This window comes from Cydia strobilella, chromosome 8, assembly GCF_947568885.1.
Source record: "Cydia strobilella chromosome 8, ilCydStro3.1, whole genome shotgun sequence".
In the NCBI taxonomy this organism is placed as follows: Eukaryota; Metazoa; Arthropoda; class Insecta; order Lepidoptera; family Tortricidae; genus Cydia; species Cydia strobilella.
Genome location: NC_086048.1, coordinates 7,048,944 through 7,073,834, shown reverse-complemented (window position 1 = coordinate 7,073,834; position 24,891 = coordinate 7,048,944). Strand labels below are relative to the sequence as shown.

The following is a 24,891-nucleotide window of genomic DNA, read 5'->3' as shown; positions in this document are numbered from 1 at the left end:
ACCAGGCTGTATCTCACGAACCGTGATAGCTAATAGACAGTTGAAATTTTCACAGATGTTAAAATTTTATGTGTACAGAAACCTCGGTGGGCGAGTCCGACTCGCACTTGCCCGGATTTTTTTTTTAAATAAAGACAACTAAAATAACATATTACATAAGTTACGTACCTACTTGAGTACGCAATTATGGGACACTTAAGTAAGTGAGGGACCACATGAATAAGTATGACAATACCTGGACAATTAATGATGATATTGATGATATGTAATTATGACGAGTGATGCTAAGAAGGAAAAGAGTAAAAAGGTAAGAAGTTAAATGTTAGGAACCTACGTAAAGGCTATAACTTGGATTAAACTGTACCAACAATGTAAGCCATGTGCTTAACCAAAAGCATACGTGTAATATTTAGCAATAGGATAACACAGCCTCGTCTCTGGTACAATTGTAATTCAGATCATTAGAGGCATAACTAGAGGTTCTGTAATGTGTGACGCCATCTGTCGGCTGCGGCAAACAAGCGGCGATAACGAGCCTCCATCAGGAGCTGCACGAGTGGAATCGGCAAATACCGCGCGAGGCTAACAATTTTCCAACCAACTCAATTCTCTCAATGATAACTCACAGCCATGGCAGCATAAGCTGCATAGCTCGCAGGTTTGCTCACTGCTCTAAAGAAGTCAGTCAGTTTGTTCAGAGCCTACTGTACTAGTTTCTACACCAGCAGCCTGTGGGCAGACTATACGTATAAACGGTAAAACGCTCTGCGCGTTCAATATAACAACGCGTACAGGGTGCTGATGGGGTTGCCCAGATTCTGAGCGCGTCAGGGATATTCGCGGAAGCGCGGGTAGACTGCTTCTACACCACGATGCGCAAACGGGCCACATCCCTGATGCGGACCAGCTTCAACAGCATCCTGACCATGATTGCGGACGGGGTTGATAGCCTGTATATAAATAACTGGTGCATGATTCATGTGCGCAGGAATAGGTAAGTAGGCGGGTTTTCTTTAAACTGGTTTTTGAGAAAATCTGCTTATTTATTTATTTTAGAAACTAGAATTTTATAATAGTTAGCTAGGCAGTAAATAATTATGTATATACTAACATTAGCCTTAAGATAAAACTGTCACCAAAGAGGATATAATAAGATAGAGCGGTACTGTCAATTATGTAACCACTGTAAATTCACTGCCATCTATCGACATACTTTAAAACTAAAAATGAAGATTTATAAAAATACGATAAAATGTATTTAAACATGGATAAATGTTTTTTAATTTGCATTAATTATTTTTATATAATTTTGACCCATGTTCTTTCACTGATCTGCGTTAAAATTATAAATAACAAACGAAACCGTCAACGCCCTCTAAACGAGAATAGGCCAAAACTAGTGGCGCCATCTGATCGAGATTCAAATTTTCGTGATTTTCGAGGCACGTTTTTTCCTTAGACTGTATCCATCTATTACGGAGTTATATCTATCTTTGCTGTCACTAACACAAATTGATCCAAGTTGGTCTTTAATACTTAAATGAATTCATTTATTATATAACTGTAGTTGTTTTTATGCCACTTACGCAAAGCCTGAAGGAAAGGTCATGATTTTAAAGCCTACCTTATCTCGCTTGACCTTTATTATTTATTATTTGGTATTTCTTGCCTAAGAAGCCTTGAAGCCTTAGTGAAATGTACCCAAATCGTATTATCGTATCGTATTAAGTATTATATTACGCAGAGGAAATACGCCTGTTCTCCTGAACGTTTCTGACCCTTGTCTCGCGTCATACTACTGAGCATGAGCCGGTTTAAATCAATGAGGTATCAATTAATTCAAATAGTTTTACACGAAAACACCATAGTCGGGTTAAAGTTTTATAACTTTTTAGTTTTAAACATATCTTAAACATTTTTCTTTCCCTTAACAATTTTGGTTAACGCAAAGTTGTGGTTTTTATATTGAATTGTTACACGTATTAATTAAGGGCAAATGCCATTAAAAAATCACACGGAAAACAACTTATATTTGCAAGTGCAATTTCTAACCAAAACCTAAATAAAAGTTGGCTTGATATTTAAAAAAAACACAAACGTCTAATTTTTATAACCGTTTTTTTCCTAGCTCTACATAACTCTTATGTAATTGTTTTAAAAGACTTTTTGTAAGTGTCGACCATTGACCGTGACATAGAAAGTTAAAAATAAAGAGGTTGAATTCCGAATTGTGCTAAACAAGGATTTGTTTGGATTGACGAGGAAAGCATATTTTTATAAATAAAATCCATTTGTTACAGTAACCGTAACATTTTCCAATTCACATTATCCAACGCGTTATCTGTCAACAGCAGCGGGCACACACAAGTGGCGATAACGAGTGTCCACTGGGAGCAGCCGCGTCGAAGCTTCCTCGACAATACTCGGCACATTCCAGAAAGTAGGTACATTTTTTCAAATAAAAAAGCGATTAAAACATGACCAAGTCCTGAGACAACAAATATTAAAAACACAATAAAAATAATTAGTATAAGAGCGTAAGTAGAGTTATTAGATCGAACGACATGATACCTGGGGACCTACTGCGAAAACCGAAAATCGCAAATTGCGGGGATCTTTCTCTTTTACTCCAATGAAGGCCTAATAAGAGTGACAGAGAAAGAGAGCCGCAATTTGTGAACTTCGATTTTCGCGGTTATAGCCCTGGGCGTTTTCTAAAATAAATATTGAAAACCTGATTAAAATAAAATAAAATAAAAATTAATAAAAATAAATTTTAAAGTCAGTTATCCAGTTTAGCTGGCATACTTCACATTCCCCCTGCCGGAGTTTACGCGCAAACTAACAGGCGTATTCTGATATTAATGACAGGATATAAATGAGATCTGGATTAGTTATGGATTGACTGACAGATCTAATCCATAACTACTTAATCCAGATTTAATTCATAACGTTATTAAAAACAGAATACGCCTGTAAAAATGATCGTTTTTAAAGTAAAACTTTTTTATGCGCGACTATAGGGTCTCAGATTTTTTTTGACGGAAATAACACTCAGTAGTGACACACGCACAATAGGACACACGCAAAAATTGCTAACATAGCGATAAACTTCAAAGAAGTTTTACTTCAATCGCGCGTAAAGATTACACGCACACACTTTGTTTTATATTATCTAAAAGTTGTGGCAAGATGAAGCCAATACGCATTATTAAAATAAACTTTTTCTAACAAACATCTAATCTTGCTCTAAGATTGTTAAATTATATTTAAGTAAGTAAATATAGATATAGAAGACAAACCAACTAGAAGCCAATCTAGTTACAACTCCTGAAAGGGTTGATGATAGCAAACGAAATTTAATATTTGCTATAGTGTCGGCGGTATGTTTCCAAACCAATAATTTGCTTGCAACAGTGGCAACTGGTTGATATGGCGAGGAATCAGATCTGCTATTGTTATAACTCCAATGGGTATCGAGCGCTCACCTAATCTAAACCAAACCAGGATAAGGTGCTATCGAGATCCATAACAACTTCAATCCCTATTTTTATCAAATTTAATCCTTACTGTTAACAAAACAAGCTTCCTTTCATAGTACATTTTAAAACTTGTGTGTTTACTTGCCATCCTGTCTAGTTAACTGAAAAACAACGTATCGGAGTGCCTTATGGCACATTCTGTGACATCAAGTTGAGTGAGGATATTTTAGCACGTCTCACAATTTTTATCTTAAGTTTAATTTCTATAGCCTGATGACAGTGATGACAGCTGCCAAGCAAAAGTCGGTTATAGCAAAGATAGATATAACTCCGTAATAGATGGATACAGTCTAAGGAAAAAACGTGCCTCAAAAATTAAGAAAATTTGATTCTCGTTCAGAGGGCGCTACTAGCTTTGGCCTACTGTCGTATAGATGGCGTTGACGGTTTCGTTTGTTATTTAACAATTTTAACGCATATCAGTGAAAGAACATGGGTCAAAATCATAAAAATAATTAATGCAAATAAAAAAAAATCATTTATCCATATTTAAATACATTTTATCGTATTTTTATAAATCTTCATTTTAAGTTTTAAGGTGTGTCGACAGATGGCAGTGAATTTACTGGGGTTACAAAATTTACTATGACAGTACCACTCTAGTATAAGTTACTCTATGGTTATAGTTAAATACAAATTATTACTCGTATTATAAAACTTGATTTAAACTCGATTGAGAATCAATTTTAGCAACGGAACGATTAAAGCAAGGCCCAAGATTTTGGCAGCATTTTACTTGTTAAATATATGTGTTATATAATATCATTACTTATCGCCAGACAACTACATAGCGGCGCGGCAGGTTTGGATGGTATTTGCTCAGAGCACTTAAAAACTTGACATCTATCATTGCGGGAGAGAGTGACCTAGCGTAGATACACCATGTTTGAGACCTTTCCTTTCCACAATGAATTTGTATTTGCTTAATTATAATCCCTAGGTACTACTAGGTATACTAATACTAGTTCTTTGAAGCGATATTTCGGTAAGCGACATGCACACACTTAGGATTCAAGTTTGCTCGCGTCTCCGGAAGGAACCGCCGGAAGCGCCCGCCCTCAACTTCCGCCCTCACCAATCTATCCGCCCTGCCACATACTCCCAGCGACCCAGAGAAATTAATGCCCATTCAACTCATATTTAACGTGTGCACTGGAAGCGCAGCGCAATGAAATATCAAAAGAGATATTTTCATGATTTATTTTTATCGACGTTCGAAGACTAGGTACGCTAGTTCGAATTTGAATCACTAATATCGAATTCTAATAATGGACTAGGTATGAGTAGCTGTGAGTTTTCCATACCTTTTATCAAATACTTTTAATTTAGACTGCTGGCGACACGCTTAGTGCCAGTTGCATCATCCGCACCTGACAGACTGGTTAATGTCATCCGGCGCGCCGCGGCGGTTTACTATAAAACTTTCCATACAATAAAATTTAGCGAACTATTTAAAGGTGACAAACAGTTTGGTGCAACCGACACTTAGTATAACAACAGCATGCATTTGAAAACTAGTTCGAACATGGCAACTACAGGTCGCCATAGATATTAAAAATGAATGAGGTTTTAACTACACATGTTATGACTAAAATTAGCACAGCAGGATTAAAATTTGATGAGTCAAAAATAAATTAGAGTACTTTAAGAGACTTGGAGGTCAGTCGCTCGTGCGTCTCGCTCGCGCCAATTACATGTACGGAAGTAGGAGTGAAATGCACGCGCGACGGTTATAATTTAGATATTACTAGCTACCCGCCCCGGCTTCGCACGGGTTACACAAAACCTTTACAAATTATACACTAAAACGTTCCTCAAGAATTACTCTATTGATAGGTGAACACCGCATCGAAATCCGTTGCGTAGTTTTAAAGATGTAAGCATACATAGAGACAGACAGACAGCGGAATGCGACTTTGTTTTATACTATATACCTAGTGATTTTGGTGACAGATGTGTAAGTTGCGGAAAGTTTCCAAGGAAAAATTTTAGAATATTTTGAAAACGTCATTTATCATCCTTTATGCATCAAAAAAGTTTTCTTCTACTTTTTCCTAATCAGAACACGATACCGAATATGCCCTTAAACGTTAAACGGATCTCCACTATTTTTGTTATATCCTGTATCTTGTGAAATTTTCCAAAATATCCGAGAACTTTTCCAAGTGTTTGGTATGTGTACCTAGTTAATTACTGTATTATGAGTAACAGATGCAGTTACTTGCTAGTTTGCTTGCCAGCACATTTTCCGCGCAAGTTATTTACACAATTGGATTAATAATTTACAAAATGGGATATTATTTTCAATTTAACATTTCATACCAGCGTTATCAAACGTTGATAACAGACATTATTATTTATCTTGCTTACATATTAGATCATCAAAATGTTATTGTTGCTCTTTTTTGTGTTTTCGTCTTCCCTTTATAACTGTGATAGTGCAAGGCCACAAAGTAAGTTACATTTATTTATTTTCATACTCAAACTAAATTGACTATTTTACTGAAAAATATTGTATTTGCTTATTAACAGATCTTACAGATCATAAGAAAATAGATCTAACGATGACGTAATAAAAAACATAACTTGGAAATATTGAATGTATTCTAGAAATTAAAACTTAAAAAAAAAAAAAAAAACAATCTATTTATGTCACAATTCAAGTATGAAGTGAAAACCTATTTAGGTATTTAAGCAATATAAATAGGTACTCGTTTTAAAACGTAACTTCAAATTGAAATTGAACTGAAGTGAATACTGAGACCTCGTTTACACAACTATTTATTTACTGCGAGTACTTATTAACTCGCTACTTGCGGCTAATGTATGAACTCGTACTAAACACTAATCAATATGTAAGCAGACCTTACCTAATATTTTAGCGACTAAAATCTATAAATCTTTATTTTGAAGTTTCCTACTTAATTATTGGTCCAATTGAACCCTTACCCTAAACGGAAACATGTACCATAACACTCGTACAAAATGTATTATCCTCCGGGTTAAATGCAACCGCGGCTCATGACAATGCAAATCGAACGAAGTTCGTGCAACATGCAGTTTAAAACCTGAGGGCCTACCGCGAACCACTTCGTTCGTTCGTTCGTCGATTTGCCTCTCTATCGTTCTAATATGCAAGGGTGATTGAGAGGCAGATAATGAAATTACGATTTACAAATAACGAATTTACTATCCTTGTGCCCTAATCTCTCAGCTCCGAGCGCTGCCCGATAGCCCGTGCCCCTGGCTTAATTGAACATTAACTATACATAGGAAAATTCTTACCCCCTTATTCATAAAACTTTACGAGCCTGAATTACCTAGTTAAATTATGTTTTATCCCTTTCTTACAAATACATAAGTCAAAATGACAGATAGAGACAAACGATTCATAGCTAATTCAGGCTTGTAGGTAATGCATCATTGAATGATGCCATTAAAATCCGAGAAGCCGCCTATAACGAAGACGGGGTATAAAGTATAAAGAAAATGTAGAAAGTAAGATGGTGCCCGTATTATTTTTAATTTTATTTTAGGGTTATATTTGTAGCGGAGCTCCCTGAGCACGCAGAGGTTAATATAACACAGCACTATTTAAACATATTAAAATATATATATTGAATAACGTGTATCTTCATGTAAACAAGATCGAGTTACATGATTATGTCAAGCAGACAAAAATCATAACACAGGCGAAATATAAAATTTAAATATTACCATAGACATACTTCATAGTAAGCCAGTGCCAAACTATTTAAATATAAGTAGTAAGTATACATATAAATACACATTACATTTAAATCTAAATCTAACAACATTTAGTTTAAAGCCATTGGATCATGTAAAAAATCGGGCAACCGGATTTTTTTTTATTCGGCGCGTTTCAATAAATGGCAACGTTGGCAACCCTAACGATTGTACAAAATTCATTACCCGCCGGGCTTAGTGCACCCGCGGCAAATGACAATGCAAATCGAGAGAAGTTGGTACCGCTCTTCAAAACGGCCTATTAATCTCGCAGCTTTAGCCCGATAGCCCATGCGGTTTGTTTGTTACTAGCTAATCTAGCTATGAGCGACACTTAATTATAATGACCGCGCTTCCGAGTATGTCCAAAATACTTTGCGATAATTGCGGTTTGGAGAAAGAATGTAAGAGCCCGTTGAGATTTATTAAAATATGCGAGAAGCTTGTCGAGAAAACATATTTTAATTTTTCTTTGATACCTGTAGGATAAGGTGCTAAACTCTTTTCAATTAGGCAAGCGGTTGGTAATCGAGTTCTATCGACGCCCCGCCTACATTAAAAAGTGAATTAACTGAGAATCTCAGTGTCTGTAATTCAATATGATTTATCTTTAATAACATTTGACATTTATCTTTAATGTCAGGGTTGCAGCTGTCATGTGCGCAAATAAAGCAGTTCGTGGACGGACATAACGTGCGCCGGCAAAGGGTGGCGCGCGGCGTCGTGCCGCGGCAGCCTACGGCCGCCAACATGATATACATGGTGAGTTGAAGAGGCATAGCTATGGTAAATTTAAGTAAAAAAAATTACTGCCTTGGGTGATACTTGAACTCACGGCCTCTGGACTTCAAGTCTCACCCAAGGCAGTATTTTTTCCAATTTTAAATTTATTCTAAGCTTAATAGCATCGTTCGCAGACGTTTCTGCTTGTTCAAAAATAATTTTCCATAATGTCGATATCCCAAGGAGGAAAATGGGGACTACGTTTGTATGGAAAAACGGTCGTCCAATATCCTCTTAATTGCTTAAAATTTTTAGATCTATTTTCTGTTTTGTTGTACGTATGACACCTTTTAGTTTGACTCTATATTAAAATAAACTGCTAATATACAGAACTAATTTTGAGTTAATGTTAATTAATGACGAGTACCTCATTTGCGTCAGCAAACAGCTGTGTGAAACTGAAACAAACAACATTGTTTCCATACAACCAAAACAAGGTTAAATTAGTATACTAAACTAAATGTATCATATTTCTAGGTGTGGGACGAAGAACTGGCAGAAAAAGCAGCGAAATGGGCTGAAAATGGAATATTTGGCCATAATCCAGTTAAGACCGTTGGTAATTACACTGCCTGTTGATTAGTAATGCGCCGAATACAGACTTCACAGAATCGAATATTAACTGGAACATTCGGTTCTTCTATTGCCGAAATGAATGATTTCCTGAATTACTATTCGATTCAGCGATCATTTCAATACGGACCAATCAGCTTTCTTCAATCCGCCCCGTATCGAACTAGTGCCACTGAATAAGTAATAATACTCGTATCTAGGAACTTATGAAAGTTCTCAAGCAAGTTTGATGTATTGCTACTTTGTTATTTCGTTATTGTCGTGAAGCCGCTTACCTGTAAGGAAGGTCAATTGGTCAATGATTATGCCTCTCGCGTCGAATAATTAATTTTTATATGGAGAAGCAGTCACGTTAAATATTTGTAGACATTTTTGGAAGTTTAGCACATTAATTTGTTTAGAAATGTAACATTAAAGTGATAAAATACGGTAAAAATACGTTTATTCTATTATTTTTTTAAATTAAGCCCAATCAAAAGAGACGTTAAAGAACTGTCATAGGGACCATCAATTCGACGCGAGAGGTAAAACAGATAAAAACCGACCAAGTGCGAGTCGGGCCACGCATAATTTTTTTTAACTTTTAAACTTACTAGTAGCGGCTCACAAAATAGACTTACTTAAGCTTCTAAATTCTAAATTTATATTTAAACATTACCTTAAAGTTTTTGAGATAAATGACTGTGACATACCTACGGACGGACTGTCGGACAGAACGAGTTTCATTTTTGCCATTTTGGCTATGGAACCCTAAAAACGAGTAAAAATGTAATAAATACAAATACAATGCGTTTGTTGAAATACTGAGAAGATCGATTTTGATAGTTATAAAGCCAAGTGGACTGTATTGGTTGTGTGCTATACTAACCCAAAGGAACCTAGCTTGGCTTACCGATGGCTGCGGGTCCTCGTGTTGGCAGAGGCCTATGCTGCGGGTGGCTGCTTCCTGGTTTTTTCTTTACATTAATAATTAGGGAACATTTAATTAGTTTGCTTTTTACGGAATATTATTGGGAATTGTGATATAATTCCTCTCGTGATTCGAATGACACTGATGGTATGTCAGTTATTGTTTTTCTAGACCTTTTTTGTGTCACCGGCCAGTAGACGCGCTACTTCAGATGAGTTGAATACTAAACACTTACCTATTGAAATACTAGCTCCCGCCCGTAACTTCGTCTACGTGATGATTTCCGCTATCTCCATTCCAATTTTAATCTATATCGGCTAAGCGAAAAACAGAAAAATACAGAAAGACAAACAGACAGGTGACGCGTGACCATGAGGCCAATTGAAATGAAATGAAAAATGAACACTAATGAATTAGAGCGTACATTTTGATATCTGAATGATGTCATTATGTTGTCAACACGTGCATTTCGCTCGTACTTTTTCGTACATTTATATTGGTGCGGACGAGACGTACGGGAAATGATATTAAAATGACATCATTTTCATATCAAAATGTAAGTTTGAATTGACCTCCATGTCAGTTTGGACCTTATTAGTACGGTCGCGCATTTATTCGTAGAGGTATAATGTGAATTGACAATTGGGTCACGCTTGCTAAAATAAATGTCTTAGGTATTTTGTTAGTCAGCGAACTAGGTCATTTTTATAAATCTTACTCGTTAGACTTTATTCAGCAATAACACCTATAACACTGTTACAACTACTGTTACATCCCTTAGTAGAATAATTGTTTAGTTTGATTCTTATAACTAATCGAATTGAGGAGATATTTTTATTTGCTTATCTTCTTTAATATTTTTAAAATTAAAAAAATATAGTTCACGTTTATATTAGAGTTGTAATCAGAGTATAATTTTTAATACAAAATCTAAATATGGGTAAATTAGCAGAATTAGGCTGTACACAACAACAGAATCTGTGGAAAATCGAATATATGAGCCGAATGTAACATTGGATCAATGTGAACAGGTCCTCCCATTTTAGCTTTTTTTCTCTTTGTAGGCTCACAAAGATGGGGCCAGATTGGTGAAAATGTCTTTATATATACGTTGCCGAGGCCGTTCAATGTGCCAGTTATTCCGAATATCGAGGAAGCCCTGGGCAGCTGGTTTAACGAGCACGCAAATTACGGATTTGAACCATACAGCCTCGCTACGCCGCGACCTATTGGCCACTACACACAGGTAATGGATAATACATACAGGTTGTCCCAGAACAACCACGTCACAGTGACACCGGAGGTAGGTCTACTCTGGTATAGTAGGTGCCTATAAATTATTATTATCTGGTAGGTAAATATACGTGCGGTTTTCAGATGGTGTGGGCCGAGTCCACCCATGTCGGCTGTGGGATCTCACAGAAGAAAGAATACGGTTGGACCACTACGTTGATAGTTTGTAATTACGCACCCACGTAAGTTACACCTTTTTAGTTATAATATGTTTGATTTTGTAATTTAAGCAAAAAATACAAAAACAAATACTCAAAAATGACAATTATTTAAACCTTAACATGACAATATAATTTTCATATATAAATGCAAGTGTCCTGACTGACTGACTGATTCATCCCTTGGCTGGGCTGAGCTGGAGGAGGCCGCAATGGACCGTGGAAATTGGAAATCCCTTAAAATGGAAATCCCTTCTGAGAGCTCTATGTCCCTGATGAAGGATAACAGGAAACCATTATCATCATCAAAAGCGCGTGTGAAGCGCTTCCAAGCCAGCAAATTCCAAGTTACATTGTTTCCTGTTTCTTTTATTGTAAAAATTTATCGTATTCTACTCTACAATATGTTATAAAAACACTTGCTAATGCAATAGCAAAGTGCCTTACAATTCTATGCAAGCAAATGTAGGCAACTGTTACTGTATTAAGAGCGTTTGCAAAGGGAATTCTAAGCGGAGCTTACCTATTAGAAAACCCCGTTGTTTTCAATTTCGTTTTGACTGTGAAATATCTCGTAGTAAACTGTAAACAGAATAGCTCAGCCGAAATAGGGGTTATTCCCAGTGGTAAACATGGTGAGGTTTATGTCACCAAAAAAACTTTGGTGAGATTAGAAATCAAAGCTCGTTAGAATCGGAATGACAAAGTGTGGAAATGCCATCATTAATGTCAAATTTCTACGAAAATATGCTGTTAATAATAACACTCCTCGCTTTGTTCTGTTCATGTCGGAGCAAAGATTATAATATGCCGTTTATAATAACCCTCCTCATTTAATTAACAGCTGTTATAACTGAGTGACACATAACAATTATAACAAATAACCTTTTTAGTGCATAATTATTTACCATCGTTTTTCACAGAAACGTACGAACGCGGCTTGATATTTTAGTCAGTCTCGATACAAAAAGGACTGAGGTTGACTGAAGTATCATGACCAATACGAACGTTTCCGAGAAAATACGATGGAAAACAAATATGCACTGCATCTGTATAAATTATAATTCCACTCGTCCACGAGATGGGGCCATGCCCAGCAGAGGGACATATTTGTACAGGTAGGTCGATAGTGATACATACTCGTACTAGAAACAAAAATCCCATTAACAATTTTATACGCTCTTGGGAATAACCCTAAACTAAAAGTAAAATGCGGAATCAGAGGGAAGTGCAGGATTGGTCTGACGTATTGATCAATAGTATCCATGTATTGATTGGTTTCCATTGATGTTTCAGTTCAGTGACATGCGTCAGCCTTGATCACAAATAGGTTTATATAGGTTGTCAAGGAAATATGCAGGCACATAGGTTGTTTTTTCTGCAGTACAGTAGTTTCAACACTTTCAACTGGGATAACTTACTTATATACTATATGTATATATAAATATAATTAATCTTAACAATTTTATAAGTTGTTGACTGATGACTGGTGATGGTTGAATTTAAAAATTTAACATCCCTACTACTACTTACTTGGCTGGCGCGATGACCCAAAATGAGTGTTGGCCTCCAACACAAGAGCACGCCACTTTGCCCGATCCAGAACGATATCACGCCAGCTTTCGCCGACACCGAGCTCACGGAGATCCGCCCACAACACGTCCCTACATCCCACACCCCTAGATGTTGAATTTTTCCCTAGAAGAAAAATATTTTCTGACGGACAAATGCCTACTTCAGATACTCCACTCAGTATAACTATAGGACGACTTTGAAGTGAACGCATTCTTTTAAGGAGTTAATACTAATAGTTTATTTGAAACAAATACTTCCCGATAAACCAGTAGGCAAAAATTAATATTTTTCTGACTTGCCGTCAAAAAATCGAGATATTTGGTACATTTGTAATACTTTTCTAAAAGTTTAATAAATACACTATTACTGGATAGAGTAGTTGCGTGTATTCAATATCCCGCAATCAATGTTTTTCTTGGGTAAGGCCCCAATTTCATACAAGTCAAGTCAGATATAATTTTAAAAACGCATTAAGTATCTTAGAAATCATTTGTTGTTGACCCCCGGTTAATATCGACATAAGATTTGCAAATTAACTCTAGTAAGAAGTCGCTCCTTAAAAGAAAGCGTCAATTTCAAAATCACACTGTGTATAAGGGGTTTATAAATTTTCCTCCCTCCCTCTTTATTCTCAGAAACGAATCACTCTTGTGGGTAAAATGCAACTTACTCGCTACAGTCGCTACGCTTTTGGTTTTATGTTGAAATTTTTATTAAAACGAAATGCACGAACAATTTGGCCCCCTTGTAAAACAATTAACTATTCTATTTTACTTAATGTAACAACTCAGACATTGTTTCAATGCTTCCATCAAAAGTGCATTTCCTTTTCAGGGGCAATTTCCTTGGGCAAGTTCCTTACTACAGCAGCGGGGCCGCCGGCTACCTCCGCTGCGTGAACCGCACCTGCCACAGGCCCTATGGAAATTATTGTTAGGAAAGGTAACACGGGAAAATAAGTGATAATCATCCGATGTATCATTTTTGGATGCTTTCCAACACAAAAGTGTCCTTAGGTAAGCTCCATGTGTCTTAAGATCTTTTTTCTAAATTCTCATGCACATGAAGCATAAGAACCCTTGATGGAAAGCCATATTTATTGATTTTATAAACATAATTTATTTATGCCATGGTTAACTGAAAATTTTAAATTTATAAAGAGATTAAAACCCAGAAAGCTAATTAAAGTAACTCAAGAGTAGTAACAAAATAATTTTTATTTAAGTAATGCGATAACCGCATCGCAGACGCACAAATGAACAATAAAAGGAGAAAGAAATAAACAGAAGGAATAAGAAGACGCTTCAATTTAATATGTGTTCCGATGATATTGTACTCGATTATTAGTATTTTTCTAACAGCTTAGGTATGGTGACAAATGTCATCTCAATACAATTTTGCTAGATTTTACATTTTTAAGGTAATAAACTGTATGGAGATGACAACCAGCACCTTACTCAAGCTTTAGGTACTTTTGCTTTTGCTTTAGGTATTTTTGTAAGTAGATTTTAAGATTTTCAAATTGTATTTCTATTTACTTTGTAATAATGTAATTATAATTGGCTTTTATCTTTGTAACTTTTGCCTTCTTGAAATACTTAGGTACTTTTAAACAAATAAAATATACTTGATGTAAATATCTCTATATTGCCTACCAAAAATAATTCATGCAATAGTCACTCGACGTAAAAAACCGTTATAACATTATTTATTATAACATCGCAAGACAAAGAAACATTTGAGGTACGAAATAAGTATCTATTTACAAAGGGTCCTTAAAACTCCACAAAACTGGAAGGTTATGTATCGGATTGTTCGAGATCTCTTAAAATCGTTCAACTGAACAAACTTCACAGAAAATATATGTTACGAGTAGTATCCAAAGTCAAGGGTATAATTTACTTAAGGGAACTAACACGGATCACTGAACAAAACCGGTCATACGTTACTTTGTTTGTAGGTGCTTTTAAGTTGTAACATGTAAGACAATTGTCATATTTTTTATGTATAGTCCTTTTAAGCATAAAGGTTTGCACCAGTTTCATGCGTTCAATTGAAAAATTAAAATGAAATTTTTTTATTAGGTTAAACATTATACAGTTCGAAAACATTTGGATTTTGGTCCTCCTAGTGTATCAGAAAAATCCGCTCTTTTTATTTACGTACATAATATTAAAGGTAATAGTTAGAGACAAGAGACAACTAGCAGATACCGCATAGGGCTGGTACACAAATCACGCGAGGTTTATTCGGCTACTTTTTGACCCCCGGTTAACGGTTTTTCCTGTCTAGTGCTATTAATGCACTCAAACCGCTTTCAATTTATAGTTTTAAGTTTTGAAATATCTAACCTCAATATTTTGGAAAGTCCGTACCTTTTAAGGTATTTTTGGAGGTAGAGTACCTCTTATAGTGAACAATATTTTATGCCGAGTATAAACATCCTATTTGTGACAGTTTTTGGCTTATGAATTTTTAATTTTTTCAGGTTATTTTTTATTGTGTTGTTATAAGGGATTTGCTTCAAATTTCGAAATGATGTTATTTATTTCGATTTGCATCATCACCCAAAAGACTTTTACTGATTATCAGTAAAAAAAATTAAAAAACAAAAACAGATAACAGGTAATATTAAGACTTAAAAAAAAGGTTTTGAACTCCATCTACATATGCCGATCTTACCTTAAAAACAGAAAAATGCGTGTAATAATATGTTGAAATTGCAACGTTATTTCCCTGTATAGCAAACAAACTTTTCACTGGTATAAAGAAAGATAAAAATTATCTTGAAGCAACACCATTAATCTATCTAATTACGCGTCAATGCGCACCAGACGGACCTTACCTAGCCGCCGTGTTAAATAAATACCTTATTTTAAACGTAAGTTTACCTTCTTATGCCAATTTATTATAACAATATCGTAAAGTACAGTATTGATTACCCCACAGGATCATGTCGTTTATCCTAGTTATATATAATACCCTAGTGTTATCCAGTCAAGCTTTACTTTAAATAAAGTATGCCGGTGTTCCCCGCATTGACCTTACCATAGCAAAGGGTCTAAAATAATATTATAGTTTTGAACACAGGGCTGTTATTATTTCAGTAAACGATTTTAAAACTAGCTCGTGTGTCCATGAATATGCAAATGGAGCTTTTTCGATTCAACGCGGAGTGATGTTTGGTCGATAAACGAATTTTCGCGAATATACACAAAAAGGCAGCTCAGTTTTACGCAGCTTCCGATTATTTCTGAAAAAAAACAAACACGAGGAAATAATAACGATCTGATGGATACTTATAGAATATAAAGAATGACATCGTCGTGAGAGTTGGAAACTTTCTTGCCTTCAATTCATTTGTGTGGATTTTAAAAATGCTATTTTAGGTGTCACATGCGTGTTATTACTAAACCGGTAACATAATACTTCACACTATTTTTTATTGCACCAGAGATATTTTGGCAGTCGAATAAGAGAAAGCGCCGCCGTTCGAGGGTGAAATGGGTGCTTTCACCCGAGTTAGTCACTATATTTTCATTTCGACTATGAGGAAAGTAAAATACGTATTATGCATTATATTCAATGTAAGAGATAACAATGGCATGAACTTGTAAGTATTACGTCTTGTAGGTATAAATATCTTTTATTGAAAAATTAAGGTATGTTAATTTCATTTCATTTCATTTATTAAATAAAGATAACAATGATCTTAGATTTTGTTAGTATATTCTTAAAAATAATGTTAGTACTTAAAAATTAAATTAAATTTTACATTTAAAATTATTTCATTAATTACAGGACAACACACATGATCAGCAATCATCTTTAGGATGCTGTTTGGGCTGTCCCTCGTTCTGCTCAGCAGAGACGCTGCATTTTTGCGCAAGATTGCTGCAAACCCATCGGTGCGTGACTCCGCGAACATGGTGGATGCGCTGCAGAATTTGGGCAGGCCAATCAGCATCCTAAAAGCATTGTTGTACTGCACCCTAATAGCATTGTATGACTTTTGGGTATATCGGACCCACAGGCTGCCAGTGTAAAAAGACGAGCAGTATGCCTTGAAAAGCGTAATTTTCACTTTTTTGAACACCTACCAAACCTGCGGGCCAGCATGTTCGCCCTCACACATCGTCCTTCAGATCATCAGTAACAACGTGGCCAAGATATTTGAAGCGTGTGACTCTCGTGAGGGCGATGCCGTTTAATTGGACGGGAGGTATAATTGTGGGATACTTGTTTCCAGCCTTAAAAATCATTATCTCACTCTTTTTCCCGTTATACAACAGACCGTGTGAGGAGGCGTAGGATTCACATACAGCTATAAGTTTACGGAGCACCTCAATGGAGGGAGCCAGCAGTACCATGTCGTCCGCGTAACTGATGTTGTTTAGGCATACGCCATCAACATGGCACCCGACATGTGTACCGCTGAGCTGCTCGACAAGTGCGTCTACATACAGGCAAAAAAGTAAAGGTGAGCTCAATCCACCCTGACGCACCCCGCACTCAAGCCTGTATGGTTCCGTAGCCTCACCTGCCCACCTCACACGGTTTTCCTGGTTTAAATACCAGTACCTGAGAAGATGGATTAACTCTGGCGGTAACCCAGACCTATGCAACTTAGCCCACAGAATATCATAAGATACAAGGTCAAAAGCTTTCGTCAGGTCCAAAAAACAGGCATAAATAGGCGTTTTTCTGTCTGTGTAATATCTGACAGTGAGCTTTAAACTGAGAATGGCCATCTCTGTTGACAACCCAGCCCGAAAACCGAACTGAGCGTCGTGTAGTTTAAGCACACTGTCAAACACTTTCGCTACAATAGTCGCTAATAGACCTGGCCAGGCCTGTAATTTGTACCATCCGAAGCATCACCGGTTCTATTTTTAATGATAGGCTCCACCAGGGTCTCCATCAACTCAGGCAGTAAATAAGAGTGACTCAAACACAAGTTGAACAACAAGGCTAGTACTCGAGGTAGATGGACACCGGCATGTCGGAGTTGTTCGACGCTTAAGCCGTCATGACCAGGCGACTTGCCCCTTCTCATTTTATTTGTTGCTATTCTTACGTCTTTAGCACAAACACAAATTGACAAGTCGCCCTTCAGAGCTTCGAAATTCCGACACGACAGGCTTAAGGGTGAGCTAATTGTAAATCTATCTCTAAATAAGTTGGCAATTTCTTTAGGACTTGAAACTCCATTGATACTCACAGGTACGCCGTTCTTGGGATTTAGTTTATTTGTAGCCTTCCAGAAAGCCTTAAAGTCGCCACTGGAGTGATGGGATGCCAGTAAGTCCATTTTGATTTGCTTTTGATGGTTTTGGCACCATCTGAGCCTCCCTTTAAAGATCTCACGGGCCTCGACCATGTCAACATAAACCGGTCCAGAGCCCGGTTTCCCATACAATTTCCATATATCATATGCAAACGTTAGGCTGTGAGCGTCACTTACATGCCTGTTCCAACCTGTTAAGCGCTGTTTACGTCCATTCATACTATTTTTATGAGTTACAGTAGCCGCATAACATGATTAATTTTCTGCATCCTTATTTTATTTTATGATATCAGAATTGAATAGGTGCCTACTTTGAATAACATTTCTGTTGGAAATCGAAAAATTATAACAAGGACCTGCTTAAAGTGAAACTCCCTTGTGTAGGAAAATAAATTTTCAATCCGGCTATCTACATATACAAGGTGGCCTAAAAATAAGTGCATTCCCGTTGCCAGGGAGGTTTTAGGATTATAATGAGCAACTTTTACTATGGGACCAACCCCGAAATCGCGAAAAAAAAATTTACCCTTCCATAGAAAATGGACCAGCCAAAATGTATGAAACAGCCAAATATAAAAAGTAAACTTCCCAAACAGCTGCTGACTCTTAAAACTTAGTACAACTTGCACAGTACCACAGTCTATAAAACAATACAGTCATTCGACGAAGCCGTCTTGATAGGGCAATCTTGCGGGGTGCGAGGAGCGAGAGGTGTACCGCGCGTACCCGAGCTGCATACATTCGTCATTGTTAGCAGCTCGGTACACGTCAAAGTCGTCGGTCCACTGTATATTTTTTACACTGTGACAGCACCAAGTTGTCGAACCAGTTTAAGCGAAGCACTAGAAACAATACGACGAAGCTTCATTTAAAAGTTGTGACAAAAAAGAATGGACATCGTGCCCCTTAGCGTGTAGTTAAAGTTTCCACCGGAAAGTTAGAGACCGGCTGTGTTGTGTCTCGGTATGCGCGACACTAGTGGAATGCGAGTAGGTATCGTTCAGGTCGAAATTTACCGAAGACTTCTTGTACTTGCAATGCCACTCTGAACTATAGGAATGCTGGTATTTTCATCACGACAAGATTAAGGGTAAGTGCTGGTTTTTATCAAGCGATTGACATCTTGAGCCGCTGTAATGAAAACTTGTAACTTGTAAAACTAGCAGAAATCTACTAATAAAAAAAGTAAAAAAAAAAACAATTTTACGGTCGGTTTCTTTATTGTAAAAAAAATACTTAATATATATTTTTGTTATGCTAAGTGTACAGAGGGTGGTTCAGTAGACGTGACGAGCAGATCAACACTGCGCATTTCGTAAATTACAAGTAACTGTTTCGTATCAGTATTAGTGAGATTAACGTTATTTTTTTTGTCACCTTGAAAAAAAAGTTATTAAGTTATTTACGACATGCGTGGTCGCCCTACAATTAGAATAACTACTAAACTATCGATATTCTTCGTCAAATTGAGTTATCACTTCAGCACTGTCATCAGAGTCTGGTTACTTTTGACAACTCATATCCCACTCAATCAAAATGCTGTCATTATGGTTAAAGAAGTTTAAGTTGTGCAAATTATTGTAGAGAATTAAATTGGTCCTCACCAAAAAGTTAAAAAAACTGAAAAAGTGTCGTATGTTTCAACTAAATACGACGGTGATCGATCAATCAACAGTTACTGAGTGTGTAGGATTAGTCCTGTCCACGTCTCATGAATCATCATGTATATGGAATCAACCGGATGAATTAAGGATTGTAGCTTAGGACTAGGACAACATATCTAAATACATATTATCCTATCTTCCTCAACAGGTAGAACAACACCACAGTCCCAAGAAATGTTAGAATAATGGAAAATGAATCCTTCTTTTTGCGGCTGCTATTTTTGTAAATAGGGCTATGAAACTCCAACTATATTAATTTGTAAGAGAAACGCTGAACAAACAATTATTCTAACTACCGTGAGACATACAAAAATTAATTAGACATACAAAAGCTAATTTTCCGGTTTCACTCACCGGTATTATTTTTTTCACTCACGTGAAACACGTCTTACGTGCTTCACGTGAATGAAACGCTAAAATTAGCTGTTTTGTTTTTTCAATTAATTCGCAAATTATTCCGGCTTATAACCTTTTCTTTTGATTGCAAACAAACAGACTCCGTTGATCGGTTGCTAGTAAGTTATTTGGAGGTCGAGTATCATCATATTACTGTACAACGAACCGTATATAATTTAATAAAATATTTTTCCTGATGGGTAGTTTATTGATTTGAAACAAGATGAAGTCACCTGCAATAAAATCATCCACAACGAAGCGTGAAAACATTACATGCTCTACAAGTAAGATTGTGTCAGATAATTTAGCGCGCTTATATTAGTTGTACCACATAATATATAATTATAAAAGTATCTTATTATATATGTTTGTCTGTACTTGTTTATTATCGGCAGAAGTAGATCCAGATCGAGACTAGAGGAGTGAAAGTAAATCAGCCACATCTTGAGACATCATATCAGCAAAAAGACGTCCACGGCTGGACTTAAACATCCCCCAGGGATCTCCAAAGCGACTGCCCTCAACCATCGACTCCCGGCGATCGTAACGAGATAGTCGGTCCTGGATGTGGGTATTTTCCAGCTGCATTTTCCGGATCGCGGAACCTATTTCAAGCTGATGAAGAAGATGTCACAATTCCTAAGGCCTTTAAAATGTAATAACCCCTTTATAGAATGCAAGATAAAGTGTGATTGTGGTCATTCATAATATAACATATATCTAATAAAGGAATAAGTAAGACAGAGGATTGCGAAATCATTAGGACTGTGTTGAACGCTGAGGACATTTTAGTACCTATACAGTAATGTTAATTAGTAAAATAGGTAGTTGTAATGCATTACTGGCTTTATGAGGCTATTTGCATGTATAACCAGTTTAGAGGAACGGAGCTGGGTGAGGAAAAGGTACCGTTGACGGGTAGACAGACTGATTTATTCCATCATAACTAATTGTTTTATATACATCATGCTATCTTAACATCACATCTCTAATGTGCGGCGATACAGACATTATCTTAACTGAATCGGCGCATGCTGTATTGAGATCAGTTGGGTAATTATTGAAATTCACCCGTGATAAAGTATCCCCATGCATAGCTTACTTTGCATAAATTATTTCTCTGTAAGACACGAACTTACCTACTGAGTGAAATAAGAACGAGAGGTAAACAAAAACATTGCATTCTTATACTTAACAAAGAACTATTGACGCTTTTTTTAAACGATAAACTGTGAAAGGAGCAATTAAACTCATAGAAACCAACCAGTTATTACAGCCTCTACCCCTACTAACACGAACATAATAAATTGCACGCGGGAATTTTCTAAAGGCATAAAAGTCAACTCGGGTAAATGAATTTACATACCTGCCTCAGCGGTAAACAAGATCGGTGTCTGTTAGCTTTTTATTTTCTCAGTAATTGGATTCTGCTTCACGTTTATTGGTCGAAACCTCAACCAAAGAGAATAATATAAAATTAAAATTAAGAAAGAACTTCTATTCAAATATATACAGCGGATAATATTGAATATTTTCATTGTAAATGCACTTAAATTTTAAGTGGTGTAAATGAAAGTTAAACGAAATCAATTTTCTCCAGAAATTACTTCAAAACAAGTGACAATTTCTCTGAAAATCGACTTAAATTTAACGTAATATTGATACTTACAATCTACAACATTTGCTGAAACTGATAATTTTGACAGTCAGTGTACATTCGAAGTGGCCTGTAAGTCTAATTCAAGAAATTTCTTAGTCTAATAAGGAAATAAAAATATGTCCAATATATAAACATTTTATCTACCTACCTACCTACATATTTTATTCCACAATGTACGAAATATCACTCATGTCAGTCGCTTTTCACTGAAGTTTCCTTCACCGTGAGTAAACCGGACTAATCCCAATAAGGCCTAGTTTACCCTCTGGGTTGGAAAGTCAGATGGCAGTCGCTTTCGTAAAAACTAGTAATTGCGCGAATTCTTGGGATTAGTTGCCATGCGGACCCTAGGCTCCCATGAGCCATGGCAAAATGCCGGGACAACGCGAGGAAGATGATGATGATTTATAAAAAGTGAAACAAATCTCACACTTTTCACTAAAATAACCGAATTGAATTAATTAAATTAAGCGAGCACATGTAGGTATATGTACATTTATAAACAGTACGCAATTTAGTTATATTTACTCCACTTTAGCCGCCTCCATTAAGCCGCCGTCGAAGCGCTAAATTGCATCAAACGTGGTGGGAAAAGCATATCAACTAAGCACACAGGATCAATGCTAATGCCTGGTTCAACTGACAGTAGCGTTAGCATTTTATCGATTTTATTTACAGGTAAATATTTATTATTAATTTTTATACCTACGATCTTAACATTTCAAGCTTAAGAGGGATTAATGCACGCCACGGCTCAGCACTGTTAGTGCTTGGAACTCGAGCCCTTAAGCTCTCCGAAACGTAAAAATACGTAAGTAAATCAAACCATAAAATTAGTTTAAAATTATATTTTGCTATTTGTCGAATTACCTGTCTATATGTATTGTATTGTATTGTCATTAAAAGTATAGTACATTGCAGGAGAGGCCGGAAAAACTGAGCCGACACGTTAGTCCATCTTTAGCGTTTCCGGCTGAGGCATTACATAGTGCTTTTCACGACTACTGCGAGGAAATAAGAAAACATTTGCATAACTATAAGTACTTTAATAGAAATTAATATTTATATTGGCGTGAGGACAATTGTTGAAAAAAGCGATGTATTTTTGCCGGGAACATTTATATTTTCTTCACTAGAAGAACTCATTTTTATAGCGTGGATACGTGTTTCTTGTATTTTTTAGTCAAACACAATTTACACTATCCAATTCAGTAAGTATTTTCCGACCCCGCCTTTTTTACTTTTTTTATCACTTTTAAGAGGCGTTTTTCTGTTGTTTGCTTCAAACCGACTCTAAATTTAGAAGCGTTTTTGCTAAAAAACCACAAACAGCTACAAAAGTAAAAACGCCTTAAGCGTGAACTGATTGACGTTTCTTTTTTTTAAACAAGTAATTGGTCTTATAAATAAATTAATTTTATTTTTGAAGGAAAATGTTGCGCCAAAAAACGACCTTTTATTGATTTTTATGTTTTAAATATTACTCGTTGCTGTAGCATCTGAACCATTACCAATGACAGATGATGATAACAATGAAACATTGTAGTAGTGGTGGTTCAGGTGCTACAGCTATTGCCTACTTTCCACCTTGATTTTAGACCATCTATTGCCACATTTCCGAACCACTGTTCGGAAATGTGGCCACTGCGTGAAAATAATGTATTGAGATAACAGATACAAACGATGAGTCAAGTTATCATTTCCTTACATTATCTTAGTTTCAATTTGTGTTTCCCATAATTGTCACTTGAATAGGCCCCTACAGCTACTATTCCCGTCGCATTCTAAGCGATGCGAGCAAAACATCACATCCACGACGATTTCGAACCATCAAACCATTTTAATCGAACGAACGAAAAGTCAGGCTAACGAACGAACGAAAAGTTCTAAATACGTATAACAGTTACAAATCAAGGGTTCGAAGGTATCTTACTACTTCTGTAATGCATAATATGTTTAAATCATAATATAATTGTATTTCAACGTCTAAACAACCAACAGCATAACTAAAGCCAAATATAATCCCATCCACAATTTGAAATCAGTAATCACTTGTGATTTGATATAGGATGAAAGGCTTTTAACTCAATGTTGAAGTGCTAATACTAAACGCTAACATTGTTACATCCATTATAATAATTACATACTATGTATTATCAAAGTAACAATAGCTACTTGCAAACCCGCTCTGGCGCTGATTACTAGTCAATTATGATGAAAACAATGTTCATTTCACCCATACACAATGTGGTTTAATGCGGCTTAATACTAATTATAACAATAAAATATAACACGTACACAATTCCGTAAATATAACAAGTTTGGATTTGTTTTTTTTTTTTGTTTTCCTTACAATTACGAGTGCCAGATTTTATTGTAGCGCTTTTTCACTGACTTTTTGTACGGCCCATCATAAAAGTGACAGTTTGTAGTTTTTTTAGTTAATAATATACTCGTACCAATCCCAAAATGTAATAGTATTAACAAAAGGATTTTTTATCTGAAAACCTTGTATAACGATTCTGAAAGAATTACTACACTCATGGGCAAATTTAGAAGGAACGCAAAAAAAAGTTTAATTAGTAATTTTGGAAGAAGTTTTGGTGATGTAATCCAGTAATTAAACCATTTTTTGCGTTCTTCTAAATTTGTCCATGAGTATATTAAGTATTTAATCATAATATTAAACCTAATGGAAAATAGCGTCAGATGCTGGAGTCATAACCTGGTCGTAATGAGCGAATTTTACGATACATATAGGTAACATAGGTAGGTATGCACCTTCGCACCTATATATTTATAGTTCTACTAACTATTCTTAATGTATGAATTTTACTAACAATAAATAATAGATAACTATGTAATAAAGTCAAGTGTATGTAGATAAGTGTATAAGCATAATCAGATAAATCGTTAATATAAGCAAATATTTGGATACTGGCTTATAATTCTAGCTTAAGTAGAGGATCATCTCTCTCACCTACAAATTATAAGAGTAGGTATCCCATTCCACATTTTAACAATGCTGCCCAAAATGTACCTGCCTATTAATTTTAATTGCTTTTTGAGATGGCAGTGACATTGGACCAATTAAGAAACAATTACTGAAACCCAACAGCTTCAGCGAAACCAATAAAAAAATATTTTACAAATATTCTTCTATCCATACCAATCATTATATTCAACCATGATTGAAGTTCTTTTTTCTACTTGAAAAAGTCATTAGGTATTTATTTTCATTGAAATATTTAATCATTATTTACAGCCTTAGTTCTAAACAAGTCACAGCTAACAACGACGCGG

The 24,891-nt window shown here is 36.0% G+C and overlaps 1 protein-coding gene across 1 annotated transcript; it reads left to right on the top strand.

Annotated features, from left to right (window-relative positions):
- The first annotated feature begins 271 nt into the window (after nt 1-271).
- Nucleotides 272-13,563, top strand: LOC134743350 (venom allergen 5-like). Its single transcript, XM_063676742.1, has 8 exons — nt 272-307; nt 795-994; nt 2,352-2,440; nt 7,933-8,051; nt 8,550-8,631; nt 10,620-10,801; nt 10,933-11,030; nt 13,416-13,563. Exons 1-8 carry the CDS (start codon nt 272-274, stop codon nt 13,516-13,518), a joined length of 909 nt encoding a protein of 302 aa, XP_063532812.1. The 3' UTR covers nt 13,519-13,563.
- Nucleotides 13,564-24,891: the final 11,328 nt, after the last annotated feature.